We start from the raw sequence: 19,772 nt of genomic DNA on the forward strand, positions 1-19,772 counted from the left end.
GCACTCCCTGACTTCAGCCCTCGTAAGTTCAACTCGATTTCTAAACTAAAGGAAGCACTTCACAGCATTCGTTTCAGAGCTGCTACAAATTCGTCGGGCAATAGACCGCGCCGCTCGAACTGTCAACACAACTGTCACTGCTAAAAGTATCCTACGACTTCCACATTGCTGGCAACGGGTTATACACAATGCTGGTGACTACTTTGAATATGAGTAAAACTTTGAAACACTTATCTATTTTGTACGAGCTGAAAATAAATAGTTGCCACTACTAAAGTTCCAACCCTCGTATTTCCGATAAGTATGGAAAATAACAGCTAAAAATTGAAATACTGAGGGTTGAAGAATTTCAGTTCATTTCTTTCACTTGATGTGCCACAAAAACCATTATAGATTCATTTCTTGCATCGCTATTGCTATACTCCTCGCATGACGTGACCCACGAACATCTTCAGTCTTTGAATTTCTTTGGAACCTCTGTCAAAGTTTCGTCTGACTCGCACTCTGTTAAGGAGCACTGAATCCTGCGCGCTGTCTCACAAGGGAACCTCCCCATCGCACCCCCCTCAGATTTAGTTATAACGTGGCACAGTGGATAGCCCTCGAAAAACTGAACACAGATCAATCGAGAAAACAGGAAGAAGTTGAGTGGAACTATGAAGAAAATAATAAACAAAATATACAAACTGAGTAGTCCATGCGCGAGATAGGCAATTTCAAGGAGACTGTGAACTCAGGAGCGCCGTGGTCCCGTGGTTAGCGTGAGCAGATGTGGAACGCGAGGTCCTTGGTTCAAGTCTTCCCTCGAGTGAAAAGTTTACTTTCTTTATTTTCGCAAAATTATGATCTGTCCGTTCGTTCATTGACGTCTCTGTTCACTGTAATAAGTTTAGTGTGTGTCTTTTGCGACCGCACCGCAAAACTGTGCCATTAGTAGGCGAAAGGACGTGCCTCTCCAATGAGAACCGAAAACATTTGATCGCAAGGTCATAGGTCAACCGATTCCTCCACAGGAAAACGCGTCTGATATATTCTATACGGCATGTGCGTCTCATGACAGGAATATGCTGTCGACCCACCTAACTTGTACACTGGGTGAATGGGTAAAAAGATTCTTCTACCTTGCCCGATTTAGGTTTTCTTGTGGATGTGATAATCACATCAAAAGTGATGAAAACATAAGAGTTTATCACATAAAATGCAACAAATGAACTGTCTGAAAATAAAAAATTAAACATTTCACGCGAGGGAAGACTTGAACCAAGGACTTCTCCTTCCACCGCTGCTCATGCTAACCACGGGACCACATCGCTCCTCGCTCGCGCTTTCCTTGATGTTGGCTATCTTGCGCATGGACTACTCAGTTTGTATATTTTGCTTATTTTTTTCATAGTTCCACACAAGTTCTTCCTGTTTTCTCGATTGATCTGTGTTCAGTTTTTCAAGGCCTATCCACTGTGCTAACTTATAACTAAATCTGAGGGGGGTGCGGTGGGGAGGTTCCCTTGTCAGAAGACGAACCCTATTTGGGAGATTGGCACGACAACGCTACACGCGGCACGATTTGTTGGGTGAAGTGGTGGTAGGGGATCTGGTGGGAGCAGGCCCCCACAACCGCACGAGTGGTCGACTGTGAAGAGCGGACAAATAGAATAGCTGGGCGGCTGCCATTAGAGTGGTAAACTGACGCGCGAAGTTTGAATGTTTATACATCGCTTTTGGTTATAAAATGCCTTCCCTTGAGTTAGGTCACAAACATAATGCCTCATTTAAATACGTTACTACAACATACTTTTTTAATTTATGAACAAACAGCAACTAGTCACTGTTTATGAATTTATCTTGCGTACTACATGGAATCTGCCGTAGCTAAAAGTTACGTACTGGACCCCTAGCATTTTTCGTAGTTCATTTACGATAGATGTACGCAAAATGCATCAAAATACTCGAAGATTTGGCCACTATATTAATAGATATTTTCTGACTCTACCTTGCTTTAGATTTTATGACGAGAAGTACGTTATATATGGCATAGTGCTTTGGCAACTCACGACCAAATTATCAAGTTTCAACCTAACCTAGACCATGAAAACTCTACAGATCAGCCAACTTTCTTCAAAATGATCAGAACATATAAAATGGTATTCTGTCGGTCGGAAATGTTGCCTCCTGACAGCGTGTAACCATTTTTGTAACAGCTATGGTTTTGAGAAAGGAAACCTGCAAATAGATGCACAGACATTATACTAATACCGTGTTACAAAAACATTTATTAAGCAAGTGCAGTGACATACAAAACAACTTAAAATATTCACTTACCTGTGAAATGTAATATTCGTTCCTTTCTCGAATTTATTTGTACAGTTAATCGCTGCACGACTCTTCACCATTGTATTTCTTTTGATTGGAATGTACAGACAGTAGAATTACGAGTAACAAATACTGTATGTACGTCCCAACAAATACACAACGTTGAATCAGGGTCTTCATAAACAACAGTACTACACAACACATCAGACTACAACCACTATAATGGCGTCCAGCCGAAGGTTCAAATTATCTCGCGACAGCTGCGCCATCAGTGAGTCTCGTTATTTTTTACAAGGTCTTTGGGTGGGAGGGAGCTACCTATCCCCGACATCCTGACAAGGAAAGCTCGTCGGTCGGTCGGTCGGTCAAAACTCGTGGATACGTCCAGTTTGTCGGTCGGTAGGTCGGTCGGTTGGTCCGTGTGTCTTGTGTAGGGCCTTTAAGATCGCTTCCCTGACACCAGGAAACTATGTAAACCGATGACGTGAACCCACGCTCGGCAGTCAGCAGGCGACGCAGCGACTCACCCTGTCGTAGACCCAGGGGAAGGCGACGCTGGAGACGATGCCGACGAGCGGTGCTTGGAACACGTGGGCGAAGGGCACGAGGCAGTCGCCGTGGAAGACCTCGGCGATGACCAGGTCGTAGTGAGCGGGTGTGTCCCGCAGGGCGCGCAGCTGCGGCAGCGCCAGCACGCGCGAGCAGAAGTCGCTGTTCTCCTGCCAGTTGAGGAGGACCAGCGACAGAGACTGGTACTCACCCACCAGGTCCATCGTCACCTGCCGCAACGGGACGCACGCAGACAACTGTCACTTCTACCACCGTTTGGTCACGAAATTAAAGCTACAGTGAAAATGTGATGAAGTTTGGGGCAGATGTTGAAACGTCCCCTTTGAACAAATTTATACATGACTGTGCTTAAACTGACACAAAATATTTTTAGGGCAACGCAATCTGACTTTCAGAAATTCGTACAAAGGAATGGCCCTGATTAACATTAACCTGTACCTTTCACAAATCACTTACCTCACAAAAATCTTCGTTACTCGAACTACTGCAATGCAGCGAGCGCCACTACTGCCAGCTAAATAAAATATTCAAACTACGGAAGGCACTAACTACTAGTAGGCATAGTTAGCAAATGAAAGATTTTAATAGAGAACAAACAATATATTTACCTTAATATTCATAATTGACATCCAGTCTTACAAATTTCAAAACTCCGCCATCTCTCTCCTCACATCCACCACTGCTGGCGGCTCACCTCCAACTGCGCAACGCTACGCGCTGTTCACATCCAGCTGCCGCTGCCCAACACTACAATGGCAGACAACAATGCAAACTAGCCACAGACTGCACACAGCACAGCCAGCGATTTTCATACAGAGCTCTACGTAACGTTGCCAATAAGAAAACCTAAACAGCCTACTTACATAGCCCCCATGCTCCCCACAAAAAATTTTACAAATTGTTTTGGGCAGTGGCCAGTAATGATTTGGAAAAATTTTTCATAATTACAATAACAAAGATATCAAATGCACACACTTATTGATACAATGTTGGTCAAAAGCTAAAATTTTCTCACAGTCCATAAACACAGTCCAGATTGTTCATTACAGTAAAATTGCAGTGTTTTTCTCAAAGTCTGAGCAGTAAAAGACAATGCACACGGAAGTAGTTTTCCATGCAGTCTTGAAGAAGTAGTGTTGTCCTTCGAACGGAAAGACAGTGCTGACTCTTGACATGCTGACAGGTAATGGGCCACAACAGAGCAAACCCACAGCAGAGTCATTCGACGTTTTGAAGAAGATTGGTAGGTAGGTCATCACTATGTAAGTAGGCTGTTTATGTTTTCTTATTGGCAACGTTACGTAGCGCTCTGTTCGAAAATCACTGGCTGTGCTGTGTGCAGTCTGTGGCCAGTTTGCATTGTTGTCTGCCATTGTAGTGTTTGGCAGCGGCAGCTGGATGTGAACAGCGCGTAGCGTTGCGCAGTTGGAGGTGAGCCGCCAGCAGTGGTGGATGTGGGGAGAGAGATGGCGGAATTTTGAAATTTGTAAGACTGGATGTCAATTATGAATATTAAGGTAAATACATTGTTTGTTCTCTATTAAAATCTTTCATTTGCTAACTATGCCTACTAGTAGTTAGTGCCTTCCGTAGTTTGAATCTTTTATTTAGCTGGCAGTAGTGGCGCTCGCTGCATTGCAGTAGTTCGAGTAACGAAGATTTTTATGAGGTAAGTGATTTGTGAAAGGTACAGGTTAATGTTAATCAGGGCCATTCCTTTGTACGAATTTCTGAAAGTCAGATTGCGTTGCGCTAAAAATATTGTGTGTCAGTTTAAGCACAGTCATGTATAAATTTTTCTAAGGGGACGTTTCAATGTGTCGGGCAATGTGTTTAGCATGCCCGTCGATCGCGTCACGTCGCACTTGCCACTTCCGAGTGCACTGTGATCGCTTAAAGATGCTTTGAGCAGTATTGTCGCCTGGCGACCGTAATGTGCCTGCTGAGGGGTTTCGCCTGATTTCAGGCAGCCCACATAACGTAACTGTCACACATTTCCTCCTCTGTGACAGTGATCGGACGCTCAGTGCAGGGGCAACAACGAAGGTTCTGCAGCGTTTCCGATGGGAAGTGTTTGATCACCCACCACATAGCCCGGACTTGGCTCCCTTTGATTTTCATCTCTTGCTCACACAAGGCGCTGGCCGTGACAGCATTTTGGCACAGCTGCAGATCAGCATAAGAATTTGGCAGAAAGCACATGCGACTGCTTTCTATGATCAGGGAACTGGAAAGTTGGTACCGAGCTATGACAGGTGTCTAAGTCGAAGCAAGTATGTAGACAAGCAGCTGGAAAGGGTAGCTAAATGCTGTAAATAAAACATTGCTCTGTGGTTTCCATTTCACAACTGGTAAAATCGCCCTAGGACGTTTCTAGCACGCAATTAGTCTCGTTAGGCTACTACAGACTGCACCACCCGTGAAGCGACTGGCACGTCCAGTTTTGCTTGGGAACTGATTCTGGGCAGGCGGGCTCTGACCGCCAGTAACACTGAGGCCTGGTCCCCACACTATGGCAGGTAGCATATCAGTTTTAGGTGAACTGAGGGCTAAGGAGTCGACTGGGAAGGAAGTAAAAATGTCTGTGCAATTTAGCACTTCATACTGGTGTGCCAGTAGAATTTGCTCATACAACTGTTCATCCTCTCAAATCCTGTCATAAAAAGACTCGTAATCATTTCAGAGACACATTGACATTGTCTGATCTTTCATTGTCCTCATATTACCTGCTGCTGTTATTTAGCGGAGGACAATGAAAGAGCAGACAATGTCATTGCTTTTTTATTACACGAACATAACAATTTTACATGATTTGGATCAAAGGCATCTTGCGAATGTCTCACATTAAAAGCCACAGATGACGACAAGTTATGAGGGTTGTTCGGAAAGTAAGGTCCAATTGGTCGGGAAATGGAAATCACAGCGAAAATCAAAAATGTTTTATTTGTAAGATTTAGTTACACCTTCCAACTACTTTTTCACACAGTCGCCGCTCTGACTGAGACATTTGTTGTAGCATTGTACCAACTTTCCAATAACCTCGTCACAGAAGATAGCCGCCTGTACTAACTACCAATTTTCTGCGTTGATCTGCATCTTGTTTTCTTTGGCAATGTGTTGACTCCATATCCATCGCTTCATGTGAGCTGAGACGGAACTCCGAGGGAGCCAAGTCTGGGCTGTATGGTAGGTGACGAAACACTTCCCATCGAAGACACTGCAGGAGCCACCTCATTGCTCCTGTGGCCTTAAGCTCCTAATGATGTGACTATTCACCTGGAACGGCATGTAGTTCGGTTTCCACCGTAAGTTGCCCAGTAGGATTTCTGGGGTAGGTTAGAGACGCGCAAGTAGTCGAAGTGGAACCCAAGTGAAAGATTTCCAACAGCCAGCCTGATACACTGACTTGCTAATATTAATAGAAAAATAATAAAATTTCAGGATGACCTTCTGTATCATGTATGGGGTGTCGGTTGCGCTGTTTAGTGTACCCCTACATGCTATAGTGGCCATGAGTGAAGGCAAACAACCGATATGCTCAAGCATATTAATTAATGGAAATGATAGTGCTGCACAACGTAAACGTGTTACTGAATGACAATTAAAAGGAGTGGCCCAGTCAGGCATGGCAATATGGTTACCACATCACACACATGTACAGGGTGTTTCAAAAATGACCGGTATATTTGAAACGGCAATAAAAACTAAACGAGCAGCGATAGAAATACACCGTTTGTTGCGATATGCTTGGGACAACAGTACATTTTCAGGCGGACAAACTTTCGAAATTACAGTAGTTACAATTTTCAACAACAGATGGCGCTGCAAGTGATGTGAAAGATATAGAAGACAACGCAGTCTGTGGGTGCGCCATTCTGTACGTCGTCTCTCTGCTGTAAGCGTGTGCTGTTCACAACGTGCAAGTGTGCTGTAGACAACATGGTTTATTCCTTAGAACAGAGGATTTTTCTGGTGTTGGAATTCCACCGCCTAGAACACAGTGTTGTTGCAACAAGACGAAGTTTTCAACGGAGGTTTAATGTAACCAAAAGACCGAAAAGCGATACAATAAAGGATCTGTTTGAAAAATTTCAACGGACTGGGAACGTGACGGATGAACATGCTGGAAAGGTAGGGCGACCGCGTACGGCAACCACAGAGGGCAACGCGCAGCTAGTGCAGCAGGTGATCCGACAGCGGCCTCGGGTTCCCGTTCGGCGTGTTGCAGCTGCGGTCCAAATGACGCCAACGTCCACGTATCGTCTCATGCGCCAGAGTTTACACCTCTATCAATACAAAATTCAAACGCGGCAACCCCTCAGCGCCGCTACCATTGCTGCACGAGAGACATTCGCTAACGGTATAGTGCACAGGATTGATGACGGCGATATGCATGTGGGCAGCATTTGGTTTACTGACGAAGCTTATTTTTACCTGGACGGCTTCGTCAATAAACAAAACTGGTGCATATGGGGAACCGAAAAGCCCCATGTTGCAGTCCCATCGTCCCTGCATCCTCAATAAGTACTGGTCTGGGCCGCCATTTCTTCCAAAGGAATCATTTGCCCATTTTTCAGATCCGAAACGATTACTGCATCACGCTATCTGGACATTCTTCGTGAATTTGTGGCGATACAAACTGCCTTAGACAACTGCCCGGCCACATCGCACGGCCGACGTCTTTAATTTCCTGAATGAATATTTCGATGATCGTGTGATTGCTTTGGGCTATCCGAAACATACAGGAGGCGGCGTGGATTGGCCTCCCTATTCGCCAGACATGAACCCCTGTGACTTCTTTCTGTGGGGACACTTGAAAGACCAGGTGTACCGCCAGAATCCAGAAACAATAGAACAGCTGAAGCAGTACATCTCATCTGCATGTGAAGCCATTCCGCCAGACACGTTGTCAAAGGTTTCGGGTAATTTCATTCAGAGACTACGCCATATTATTGGTACGCATGGTGGATATGTGGAAAATATCGTACTATAGAGTTTCCCAGACCGCAGCGCCATCTGTTGCTGAAAATTGTAACTACTGTAATTTCGAAAGTTTGTCTGCCTGAAAATGTACTGTTGTCCCAAGCATATTGCAACAAACGGTGTATTTCTATCGCTGCTCGTTTAGTTTTTATTGCCGTTTCAAATTACCGGTCATTTTTGAAACACCCTGTACATGTTAGTAAAAGGACGCCTCATCTAATCCATAACACAAACAAATTGTACTGGGTTGTATGTTTCAATGAATTATTTGGGTAAAGTGTCGGTTGCGGATATTAGTTCTCTCCTATTCTATTCAGCATATACTTGGAGAAGACTATGAAAATGAGAATTATTTGTTGGTGTGGAAAGATTCCAACTATTGCATCACGTATTGAAGTGAAAGAAATAAGACTCCTACAAAGCAACAACAATGACAGTTTGTTGTCTGTGCAAAGCGGAAGGTAAATTCGACACCCACTCACCTCGTCTGCGAAGAAGGGAATGCTTCCGAGGATGCTGATGTCGGTGTAGTTGGCGACGGGCGTCTTCTGCGGGAAGTGGCTGACCACGGTGACGTTGTGGCCGCGCGCCGCCAGAGCCTTGAACAGCCGCTCGAACATGACGAAGTGGCTGGGCGCCACGAAGTAGACCAGGCACAGGATGTTGGCCGCCTGCGACGCGCCGGCGGCGGTCAACAGGGCCACCAGCAGCAGGGGGCGGGTGCGCATGTTCCCAGGTAGAGATGGGCAAACTGAAACACGTAAATGTTTCGAAGCAAATGAAACAGTACAGTGTAATGTTTCGATACGGTGTTTCGAAACAGTGAAACAGTTTCTTTTGTAATCTAATAAACCTACACATTTTATTATCTTGAATATCTACTGTATAAGTACGTCCATATAAACACAAATGAGGTGCGAGAGCGCTATTCATATCGCAGAAAGTATGAAACTATCACTTAGGCGTCTTGGCAGTTTCGTATTTCCTGCAGCAAATGCGCTGCTTTTGTGTCATGTGACTTTCATACTTTTCAATTGGCTGAGGAAAGCCTTAGCTGAAGACAGAAGAACCACCACGAACGGAACTGGAGGTGGGAGCAAACTGCAGAAACAACAGATATGCTACTGGGATTCCCACATTCCATTAGTACGGCTAATATACCCATCCTGCTAATTTCCATGCACACAAAGGGAATCATTGTGGATAATAGACACAGTGACTATAGACTCACAAATAACGCCAAATAATTCGAATAAATAACAAAATATAACAGAAAAAAATTGTGTTTCAAGGTGTTTCGAACCGTTACTATGAATTTACGATGCTTCCCGTTCACCATTACACTATCAGTGATATGTCATACAGATTGCTTGCAATTATACCTACATCAGATTTATATACATGTCTAATAACTGTCACTCTACGCCTTTTTTTATTTAAAATGTTGTAGTCCTACTTGCGTTTCTTAATATGATTACTGTACATGAACAGAGAAGCGTATGTTATAAAAAAAGTGTAATTTAACTGAATGATTTTCACATATTTATTATTTTGAATGCGAATAGTATGTGTTGTTTTATTGTTTGGTTAGTGTTTATAAAGCAGATGTTATGCCATTTCGGAATAGGACAGTCAGCTAGAAACGAAGCTTTATTTTCGGATATCTTGAGCTTTATGCTATTGCTTGTCAAAAGATTTCGACACTCTTGAAAGTGTTTCATGAAGTGGTATGTTGTGTTTCAGTACCTGTGCAGAGCCCGAATCTCGTCCGACACAGAGCGGAATGAAACATCAATGTTTCGATACAATTAGTCCGTTCCAGGCGCAGGTGGACTGAAACAGTCTTATTTTGAAACAACGATACAGTTTCTGTGTCTGGCTCGAGATCCGAGACAAGGGCGGAATGAAACACCACTGTTTCGAAACAGTGAACAATAGCCGTTCCGAAACACTGAAACAGTTCCAGGTATCGATACACTGTATCGAAACATAGAAACAGTGGCCAAGTCTATTCCCAGGGAAGGGCGAGGGCTGCGCGGACCGGAAGAACAACCGCGATGGGGTCACTTCCTGCTGCGAGAAAGCGGCCAGCTGTCGTACATCGCGGAGGTAAACAAAGGCAGGGCAACGACATCCTGCGCCCACATTCGGAAACGATGATTGTCTCCATCACTTGGCAGAAAAGAGACCGTCGTAATGCGTTGCTGGCAAGGAGGTAACGACGAACTTGCCTGGGAGGTTGTCCGGAGCCTAATCGAAAGGGTTTTCTTCTTCCGCTAACAACAGCCACTTTGCGCTCAACGTAAAAACAGTGGCGACTGAAGTATAGGGTAACTGAAGGTAATAATGCCGTACAGGTTTAACGTCATGCACTGTTTAGTGGCTAGTTTGGAAATATTCCGATGGTGGCAGAAACATGTAAGTAACGCATAAGAGTACATCTAGGTGGCGATATGGCTAAACCCCCTCAAAATCGAGCACAGGCTTCAAGGACATTCAACATTCCATGGAGAATTCTTTGACAATAGTTGAACAAGGATGAAGGGAAAACGCCAGATAGGAAATTTGGCCGTAGTCCAGATCAACAGTTCTCAACAGATATCCGTTAAATATTGTTTCATCAACAGCATCAACACTAGGTCTTGCAAATTTTGGGAACAAGAACCTCAATCAAAGAACACTCAAGGTCCTGTCGTAAGGATCTGTACTTCGATGACTGCGGTGGCTACTTGTAGAACAAAAGGAGCAAGTATGACGGTATTCAGTGCACAAAATGTAAAACATGGTACATTGTGCAAATATATTGTTGTGTTGAACTTCACAGATACTGAATTATAAGTTCATTGTATGCTTAAATTTTGCATTGTTTCCGTAATTGTTGAATGTATCAGTTCCATTATTCGTTACAATTATACGTTTATTCATTTTTGACTAATGTATAGTACGTTGCGTGTCATAAATGTGACAGAATTTCAAGATGGCGTTATTACCTTCACCACTTCTTACAAACACCACTTTTCTATTTCCTATTGTATCTAAAGAAATACTAGCTATCTACAGAAATACTAAATATAGGGCAATTATTTTTAAAGCAATCCATAAGAGTGTGTTACGGCATAACCCATTAAAAACCACAATGTCACATGCTTCACTGCGCAAGAGACTGCGGACTGGTTTGGGATTTAATCCTTTGGCCCTAGACCTGCCAATCACAAACTTTATGCCAACACCTCTCCTATTGCTTGACAAATACTGACGATGGAAAACAGTCGCAAGTATTCTGTCCATCTGGCTGCTTACATAATGAAATTAAGACAAGCTAAGTGGAAAACAATTATATGGGTAGTAAATTAAATCATTTAATTTACTGTGCACACGGGGTCAAAAATTTCGAGGTAAATGACTGACACAGAAAATAAAATTACTTGTTAAAAAATTTGCAAAACCAGCCAACTTCACGGTGTACGGGATACTGCCAACCTCCACCTTTTGCTGCCTCTCTCATCTGCAGCCCCTCTGCACGCTGCCGGGACTCTTCTGTTCCATTTTTAAAAGCTTTTATTGATCATCCGTGTCTACTCTTAGCCTCTACCTTTTACTTTTTTTGTTTTTGGGTGATCAGTCTTCTGACTCTTTTGATAAGTCTGGCCACGAATTCCCCATGTGTACCAACCTCTTCACCTCAGAGTAGCGCTTCACCCCAAGTCCTCCAATTGGCTGTTACATACATTAGAATGTCTTCCCCTATAGCTTTTACCTTCTACAGCTCCATCTAGTACTATGGAAATCATCGTTGATGTAACACATGTGCGACAGTCGTGTGCTTCGTTCCTGTCAATGTTTGCACATATTCCTCTCCTTGCTACACATATAACCACACAATGGCACAAACAATCACTAAGAACTGTGTACCATGTAATGATGAGACGAAGGTGACTTGCGACTGGTTATATTAAAATAAAGATTGAACCATCACAAGCGGTGTAATTTCTGGAAAGCGCTGTTCATCACCGTTCAGCTTTTTTCACAACTTATTTGCCCCTAGCATATTATTTCGAAACACCGTGTACGAGTTTTTATGAAGAAATTTATGTTCTCAGATTTAGTGAATATCATAACTGATTATAGTTCATGATACGAGGCATGGTCATAAAGAAATTGTACTAGATTTTTATAATTTTTTAGAAAAAGTGTGTTTGAAAAAATTACGGGATATTGCTGATATACTTGTTGACTACTTTCCCACATAATCGTCACCCAGTTCGATGCAAGTGGTGAGCCGTGCACAAGCTTCTTTATGGTCTCTTGCAAAATCCCCCCCCCCCCACTTTAGAATCTCTTTCTGATCTGCTGGTATGTTGCAAATTTAATTCCAGTAATGTGTGCCTTCAGGGAGGTGAAAAGGTGATAGTCTGAAAATAGCAAGTCAGGAAGTACCGGGGGGTGGTTCAAAACATCCCAACCAAATGAGTCCAGGAGCGCCTTGGTGGTTAAGACTATGTGAATACGGGCAACGAGCAACAAGTATTCCCCTTCTTTTGTTTTGAATGCCCTTTTTTAGCTTTGTGGGGTCTCAGAATATCGATGTGCATTGATCGTGTCCCAATGAGGCAGAAATTCGACCAAAATGGTATCTTTTAGGCCCCAAAACACTGAAGTCATAATTTTTTGCCTAAACATTGTGGTTTTTAATTTTTTGGGAGATGGGGAATTGGTGCGACGCCACTGTGGCGACTGTTATTTTGACTCAGTAATGAACCACCTACATTTCGTCTCCAGTCACAATAGAGCTCAGAAAAACCCCACCTTCCAGTTCAAGAAACTCACGGACGTCTATTGACCCGATTTTTGTTGTGCTGTTGTGTCATCTGTTTTCGGATCTATCTTCTGCAGTTTTTCGTATCCCGGCGTTACTGTGTTTCTAGCATAAGCGAGTTCTGGAGAACTGTATAAATTTCACAGACATTTCATCCACTGTCGATCGGCGGTCTTCACAAACCGTTTCCTCAATTTTTTGCAGCATCTCATCATTCACAATGGGAGGTCTTCCATACCTCTGTTAGTCATGGACATTTGTTCTGCCTCCTATGTGTCATTCCCTCCAAGAGTGTATGCCTCCTGTGTTCGCTGACTTCTCCATAGAATGAATTAGTGGGGTTAAAGGAATGGGAAGGTAACGGAATGGGAAAGAAATTTGAAGCAAATAATGATTTCCAGCCGCAGTAGTCATCGTGGCAGCTCAATAGCGAGAGATGAAAGTGTGTGCTCCGCTTCTGGAGAATGATTGCCTTAACCGTCTTTTTTCCCTTCTTTATTAACTTTTTTACCAAGCAGATTCTCTGACCACCTTTTGTGCTCTAACGACTTTTTAACTTATTATAACCTAAAGCACGTTTAGCTTAGAGCTGGTCGAGACATGGAGGGCAGGGGCTGAAACCCGAGGCCTGGTCAAGATGCCTCCCCCTTCCAGTATGTGAGCGGCTCTCATCTGTTTTTTGTGTAAGAGGAAGCAGGTTAAACGAAATATCTTTATTCGTACGAGTATAAATACAACGTGAAGACCATACTTCAGTTGAACCAACATTAGCCACTACACTTAAGCAAGGCTTGCAAATGTCTTTACTAACAAAGTGTGAGAAAAAAGTAACTGAAAGTAAGCTAAGACGTGATCTCGGGTATCTGGACACGCTTTCCGTTAGACCTAAATTCCCAACATCCCGCTTGCCGTAGCGCAAAGAACTGCCATCCATCCCTACTTGCAGGTATTTGATTCCCGTAGGAGTTCGGATGGCGGTTGTGCATCAGCACTGAAACTTTTCATGAAACAGCGATTGCGCCCTTAGACACGGTGTATGTTTTGTTGGACATGTCCAACAGAACAGACACGACTCAAACCTATAATGCTCTATAGAAATAGGCTCTCGAAGTTTTGACAGTAAATCACGCCGTGATGGAACACGCGTGCCTATTTTTTAGCGTGAGCTACTGGCGTTGGATAAGCCACCTTTCGGTTCCAGACTGAGAAGCAACAGTCCACTTTCTCAGGGTTTCGTAAGCGTCGTCCTTCATGCGTGGACAACTGTTCCTGTGAATTCTCCCAAAGAATCTCACTCGGATCTAGGCGCTCAGTCCGGAACCGCGCGACTGCTACGGTCGCAGGTTCGAATCCTGCCTCGGGCATGGATGTGTGTGATGTCCTTAGGTTAGTTAGGTTTAAGTAGTTCTAAGTTCTAGGGAACTGTTGACCACAGATGTTAAGTCCCATAGTGCTCAGAGCCATTTGAACCAATCTCACTCGGGAATCTAATATTTCTACAATTAGCTTTATTCGGGTCATTGTACTTAATCTCACCGTGTGCGTACTACGCAGTTTAACACTTGAGACTGTTTCAGGTAGCTTTTCATCAATCGTAGAATCGTGTAACCAAACAGATCTATTGTTCATGCGCAATTTGTTACACCTGCTTATGTTGAGAGTCAACTGTTTAAGCCTACACCAAGCGACAATCCTGTGCAGGTTTCCCTACGTTTTGTTGTAATAATTTTGTAGCGTTGTTGCGACATATATAGATACATCGCCATCATTGGCGAACAACCTCATACAGCTTTCGGCGTTCTCCATTAGATCCTTACCCAGTAGATCGCTATACATTAAGCCAGGGCTTCACAACATATGTGCTCGCGGAGCAAGCTGTGAGCAGCAAGGCGCGAGCACTGAGCAGCGCGAGCACGCTACCCCCACTACCGGACCAGAGCGGAGAGTGGGGAGAGTCACGTGGGGTACACAACAGCTGTCGCCAGTCGATGTAAATCCGCGGCCGCCTGCAGGGATATCACTCACGAATTTTTACTGCGACAAATGAAACAAATAAAGGAGAATGTACATGTGCCACATAATTTTATTAGCTTAGTGTATGCCTCTACCATCTAAGACACTGAAACTAAAGAATTCCACGACAATCCTATATTTTCAACACTTTCTTCAACACTACTTAAAATATCACCCCCGGTTGTAGTGTTCTTCATGGCTACTACATCGAGGAGCTCCTCCCTCACCTGAAGATCTCTATGAACACCTCTAATAAATATGGCAAGCTGCGCTGTTCCAGTGATATCAACACTTTCGTCCAGAGCTAGAGAATACGCCATAAAATCTTTACAGATATTTGGAAGCTGGCTCTGGACGTCGTCTGCCATGTCCTGTATGCGACACATAATGGTCATGTTAGATAATGGCACAATCCGAAACTGTTCAACTTGAGATGAACACGAATGTTCTGCTGCAACTACCAAACATTCTTTTATTAAATCGCCATCAGTTAAGGGGCGCAGGGATTTTGCTAAAAGCAAAGCAATTTTGTAACCCACTCTGAGAGCTGCCTCAGTTGATTTTTCTTCGTCGTCCAGATCTTCTTCGGATAGCTTCCTTTTAAGTTTAATAAGTTCCTGTGCACGATCTGGTCAATCACATTTTCCTCGTCCGTAGTCTTTCGCGTGGTACGACATATAATGTCGCTGCAAATTAAATTTCGTAAAAGAATTCAGCGTTTTGTGGCATACTAAACATTTTGCAACACCATCTTTTTCAGTAAACAGACACAATTCCTCCCAATGGAGGTTGAACTGCGAAAGCATGGTTGGGGTTACACAACGGCGACTTCACATTATTCTTAACCAGCGAAGCGACTGTTAAGAGCTGATCGTAGTACTTTAAACGTTACACAGTCGGCGCGAATTCAATAGGCACGCTGCGGCCCTATTCAAACGTGCGCGCGCATTTCCCCTCCCTCCCTTCCCTCCCTACTCAGCGACCTTGCACCTGCTCGCGAGCACATGCCTGAGCAGACGCGAGTACTCGCGCTCAAAACCGGCCAGTTGTTAAGCCCTGCATTAAGCCTTTGCCCTCATCATGGTTCTACTACCGCTGTGTGACGAAGAGATCAGGAGCCCGATCAGCGTTATAATGCTGGATCACGTTCGCTAAAATAGTGTGAGGCTGTAACTGGAGCGTCTCGGGTTAAGGAGGCCTGAAGACGCTATACTTCCATTACAATAAGTTCGTTACTAACGGGTTAGTGAGTGGCCAGCCGCCAGCCAATGAGATCTCTCTCGACTGCCGCGTGCTTTATACTGTGTTGCCTGCTTTGTAAATACGAGCTGAGTCTCTTCAAGCCATAACCAGAGACCGCATTATAAATCATTAAAATAGGCCGGGAAAACGGCGTGGTAAACAGCTAAAATCGGCAATAAAAGGCAATAAACAAGACCTTAACATTAGGCCTATTCATTTACTGCACTATTCAGACGATCACACAATCCTCACATTTATGTTAACCTCTTGTGGTATTATCATTTTGGCGCGCGGGATTAGCCGAGCGGTCTGAGGTCTAAGGCGCTGCAGTCACGGACTGAGCGGCTGGTCCCGGCGGAGGTTCGAGTCCTCCCTCGGGCATGGGTGTGTGTGTTTGTCCTTAGGATAATTTAGGTTAAGTAGTGTGTAAGCTTAGAGACTGATGACCTTTGCACTTAAGTCCCATGAGATTTCACAAACATTTGAACATTTTTTTATTACCATTTTAACGCAAATTCAGAGTTTTAAACCAAATACACAACAAAAAGAACCAGTCTTTTCGAATTTCCGAATCATTTTCTCCAGACCCACGGTACTCATCGAGCCGATGCCTTTTCTCAAACTCTTTAGTGTCTGGAACTTCTGCAGAGCGACGTGTGTGTGCACAGTCATAATTCTTGTGATACAGCTTTACAAGCAGAGCGCGATCCTGCATTGAGACAGTCATGGTGAACGTCGCAGACGCGAAAGGAGGAAAAGCCGTGCACGCGGCGTATTTATACCCACTTCAGTGGGTCGTGCGCATGACAGGTGTTTTCATTTACGTATTTGACACATACAGTGCCATTTATTGATCAATTTGACGCCATCCTGACCAGTGGTGTTATTTCTACAGCGTTGAGAAAGTTTAACGTTAATTATAATCACCCTGTATTAATTGTACTTGAAGGAAGAACGAAAATGTTTCTTGCTTCAAAATAGCTCTGAGCACTATGGGACTTCACTTCTGAGGTCATCAGTCCCCTAGTACTTAGAACTACTTAAACCTAACCAACCGAAGGACGTCACACACATACATGCCCGAGGCAGGATTCGAACCTGCGACCGTAGCGGTCCCGCGGTTCCTGACTGTAGCGCCTAGAACCGCTCGGCCACCCCGGCCAGCTATGTTTCTTGTACCCAATACATTTACAATCGCTTACCGGCTTACTGGTTGCACATGACAGTCAAATTTTTTTAAATGTTTCTGGTGTTCTTTTACGCTCTCCAATCTATCCGCTGCGGCGTCGGCTCTCAGCCGTGCTAGCGTGCGTAGCTGCTCCGCGCGCCGTCCGACGCTCCGCTCTCGGCGGTGTTTACTTCCGCGTCGCGGTGTTTGTGTCTATCGAGTCCAGTACTAACGTACACCATGGCGCACTTGTACCGCCGTGCAACGATCAAAGTAACGTTTCAGGCCGAACATCCACGACCCAGAGCTTTCGAAGTCGAACAGTTTATACGTGAGGATCTACGTTTGAACCCCCAGGACGTCATCGGCATACATTTTTCCATCCCTGGAAGTGTTGTCTACATTAAGATGTCGACGGAGGAAATTTGCAATGACATAATTCACCGTCATGCCACCGGACTGAAATTTAAACACTCTGATGTACATATGGGTGCTGTGACAGTCGCCCATGCTGGATTCGGTCTCCGGACATTGCGGGTGTTTGAGCTCCCGTTCGAGGTGCCTCAGGATGTGGTCACTGCCGCCTTCCAACCATATGGCACCGTCTTAGGTCACGTCGCGGAGAAGTGGCAAACATTTACGACCTACCCCGTATTAAATGGCGTCCGGCAAATAAAAATTGAGCTGACGAAACATGTCCTATCGTACCTGCTGATTGGCGGTGTGAGGGCCATCGTCATGTATGATGGACAGCCACGAACGTGCGCAGGATGTGGCCAGGAGGGACATGTACGTTCCGAATGCTTACACCGCCGTTTAATACAGACGCCGTTACGTGAAGAGACCCAGGCTTCGACGGTCACGTCCTTACCCATCACCTACGCCAAGGTTGCACAGGACCCCGTCGTACCAATCTCGATTGCGCCAGCAGCTTCGTCAATGCCACCCGCCGCAGCACAACGCGCCGAGGACACAAGCACGGCGTCGCCTCCAGTGCTCGCTTCAGGACCGTCCGGTTTGCAGACCGAAACCGATGTTCCTGTTGGAACCATGGACGTCGACCTCGGTGTCGTGCCGACGTCTGCCTTTGTCCAGACGGGTTCGGCGTCAGACGACGGGCGACCACATTCTGATTCAGAAGGCCACATCAGGAAACAGCGGTCGCCTCGCAAACACAGGAAACGACGACGAACGCCTTCCGATGACGCCCTCTCTCAGACGGCCCCACGAGATGTCGACCTGATGTCTGACGGTGATCTCCCACATTGCGTCCAGTCACGCGATGTGGCAGCAACAGGCGCCCCTCCTGTGACGCCTACTCTCCCGGCCAGGGACGTGTCCTCGCCGTTGTCAACGAATGATGACGGCGATCCCCCTGCCACTCATGTTCCGGAATCCACAACACCCGTTCCGGAAGTACGTGACCGTCACATGTCCACGTCGTCAGCTTCCTGTGCCGATGACGTTGAAGAAGAAGCGGAACAGACTGCCAGCGTGTCTGCACAGGAGTCCACCTCGGCGACACTGGGGCAGGCGTCCCGCCAGTAATTATCACCACTGCGGGACCACCGGCGGGTCTCCACCTGCCGGCTACTTCTACCGCACGTTCTGCAAATACTGAGGATGGCCGCACACAGCAATATCGTATCGCCACGATGAATCTTGCCACCATTCGTGCCCCCCATAAACTGGCCATGTTCAGAGAGACTATTTACTCTGCGGATGTGGATATAGCACTCTTACAAGAGGTGTTTGTGGCTGACTTCCTAGTTCCCACCGGATACAACGCCCATGTTTCCCCCGCATCCGATACCGGTAGCGGCGTCGCCATCCTGCTACGCGACGGCCTCCCTGCAGAGGACGTCATCTACCTCCCCACTGCGCGAGGTATGGCCCTCACACTGTTCGGCGTGCGTATTATTAATATCTACGCACCGTCCGGCACTGGCCGCCGTCATGACCGACAAACTTTTTTTGCCGAAATCGTCACGCCCCTTTTCACTGGTCCGCAGGACGATTTGGTACTCGGTGGGGATTTTAACTCGACACAGGAGCCCGCGGACCAACTCCCGCGACATTCCCCTTGTGCATCTCTCTCAGTGGTCATCGACCGTCTCCGACTTGTTGACACATGGCGGAAGCTCCACGGACTTCAACCGGGCTATACATTCTACACCTCTCACTCGTCAAGCCGCATAGATCGCATCTACGTTACCCGCTCCCTTGCTGATGGCACACGTCATGCGGAAATCTGGCCCTTGGCCTTTTCAGACCATGATGCGTACATCTGTGACGTCACTCTCGCCCGACAGCAAGTGTGGCATAGTCGTGGTCTGTGGAAACACAATGTCGCTCACCTGACCTCCTCAGACTGTCGCCGTATGGTCGAAGAAGCGTGGGCACGCTGCCACCATCGTCGAGAAGCCTATGCCTCCACCTTATCATGGTGGATCTCCTGTGCAAAGCCGACCCTCCGGAAGACTCTGATGAGTTATGGGAAGGAATTAAAGGCGTGGCAAACTAATACCCTGCACTTCTACTACACCATTCTACGTGACTGTACGACGATGCCTTTCTCGCCAGCCCGGCAGTCGATGGTCCATCGCACGAAGGCGCAGATCTCCATGATCATGCGGCGTAACTTGGAAGGCACTGTAGTCCGTTCTCGAG

General features: G+C 45.6%; 1 protein-coding gene across 1 annotated transcript in view; it reads right to left on the bottom strand.

Moving 5' to 3' along the window:
- Window positions 1–19,772, bottom strand: part of LOC126191090 (UDP-glucosyltransferase 2-like) — a 110,606-nt gene that overhangs the window by 58,009 nt on the left and 32,825 nt on the right. Inside the window, exons 2-3 of the mRNA XM_049931817.1 lie at window positions 8,346–8,614; window positions 2,838–3,089 (exon numbers count right to left, since the gene is read on the bottom strand). Of these exons, the coding sequence (XP_049787774.1) occupies window positions 2,838–3,089; window positions 8,346–8,591 (498 nt within the window). The 5' untranslated portion in view covers window positions 8,592–8,614. The remainder of the gene's footprint in view (window positions 1–2,837; window positions 3,090–8,345; window positions 8,615–19,772) is intronic.

This window comes from Schistocerca cancellata, chromosome 6 (genome assembly GCF_023864275.1).
Source record: "Schistocerca cancellata isolate TAMUIC-IGC-003103 chromosome 6, iqSchCanc2.1, whole genome shotgun sequence".
Classification (NCBI taxonomy): Eukaryota; Metazoa; Arthropoda; class Insecta; order Orthoptera; family Acrididae; genus Schistocerca; species Schistocerca cancellata.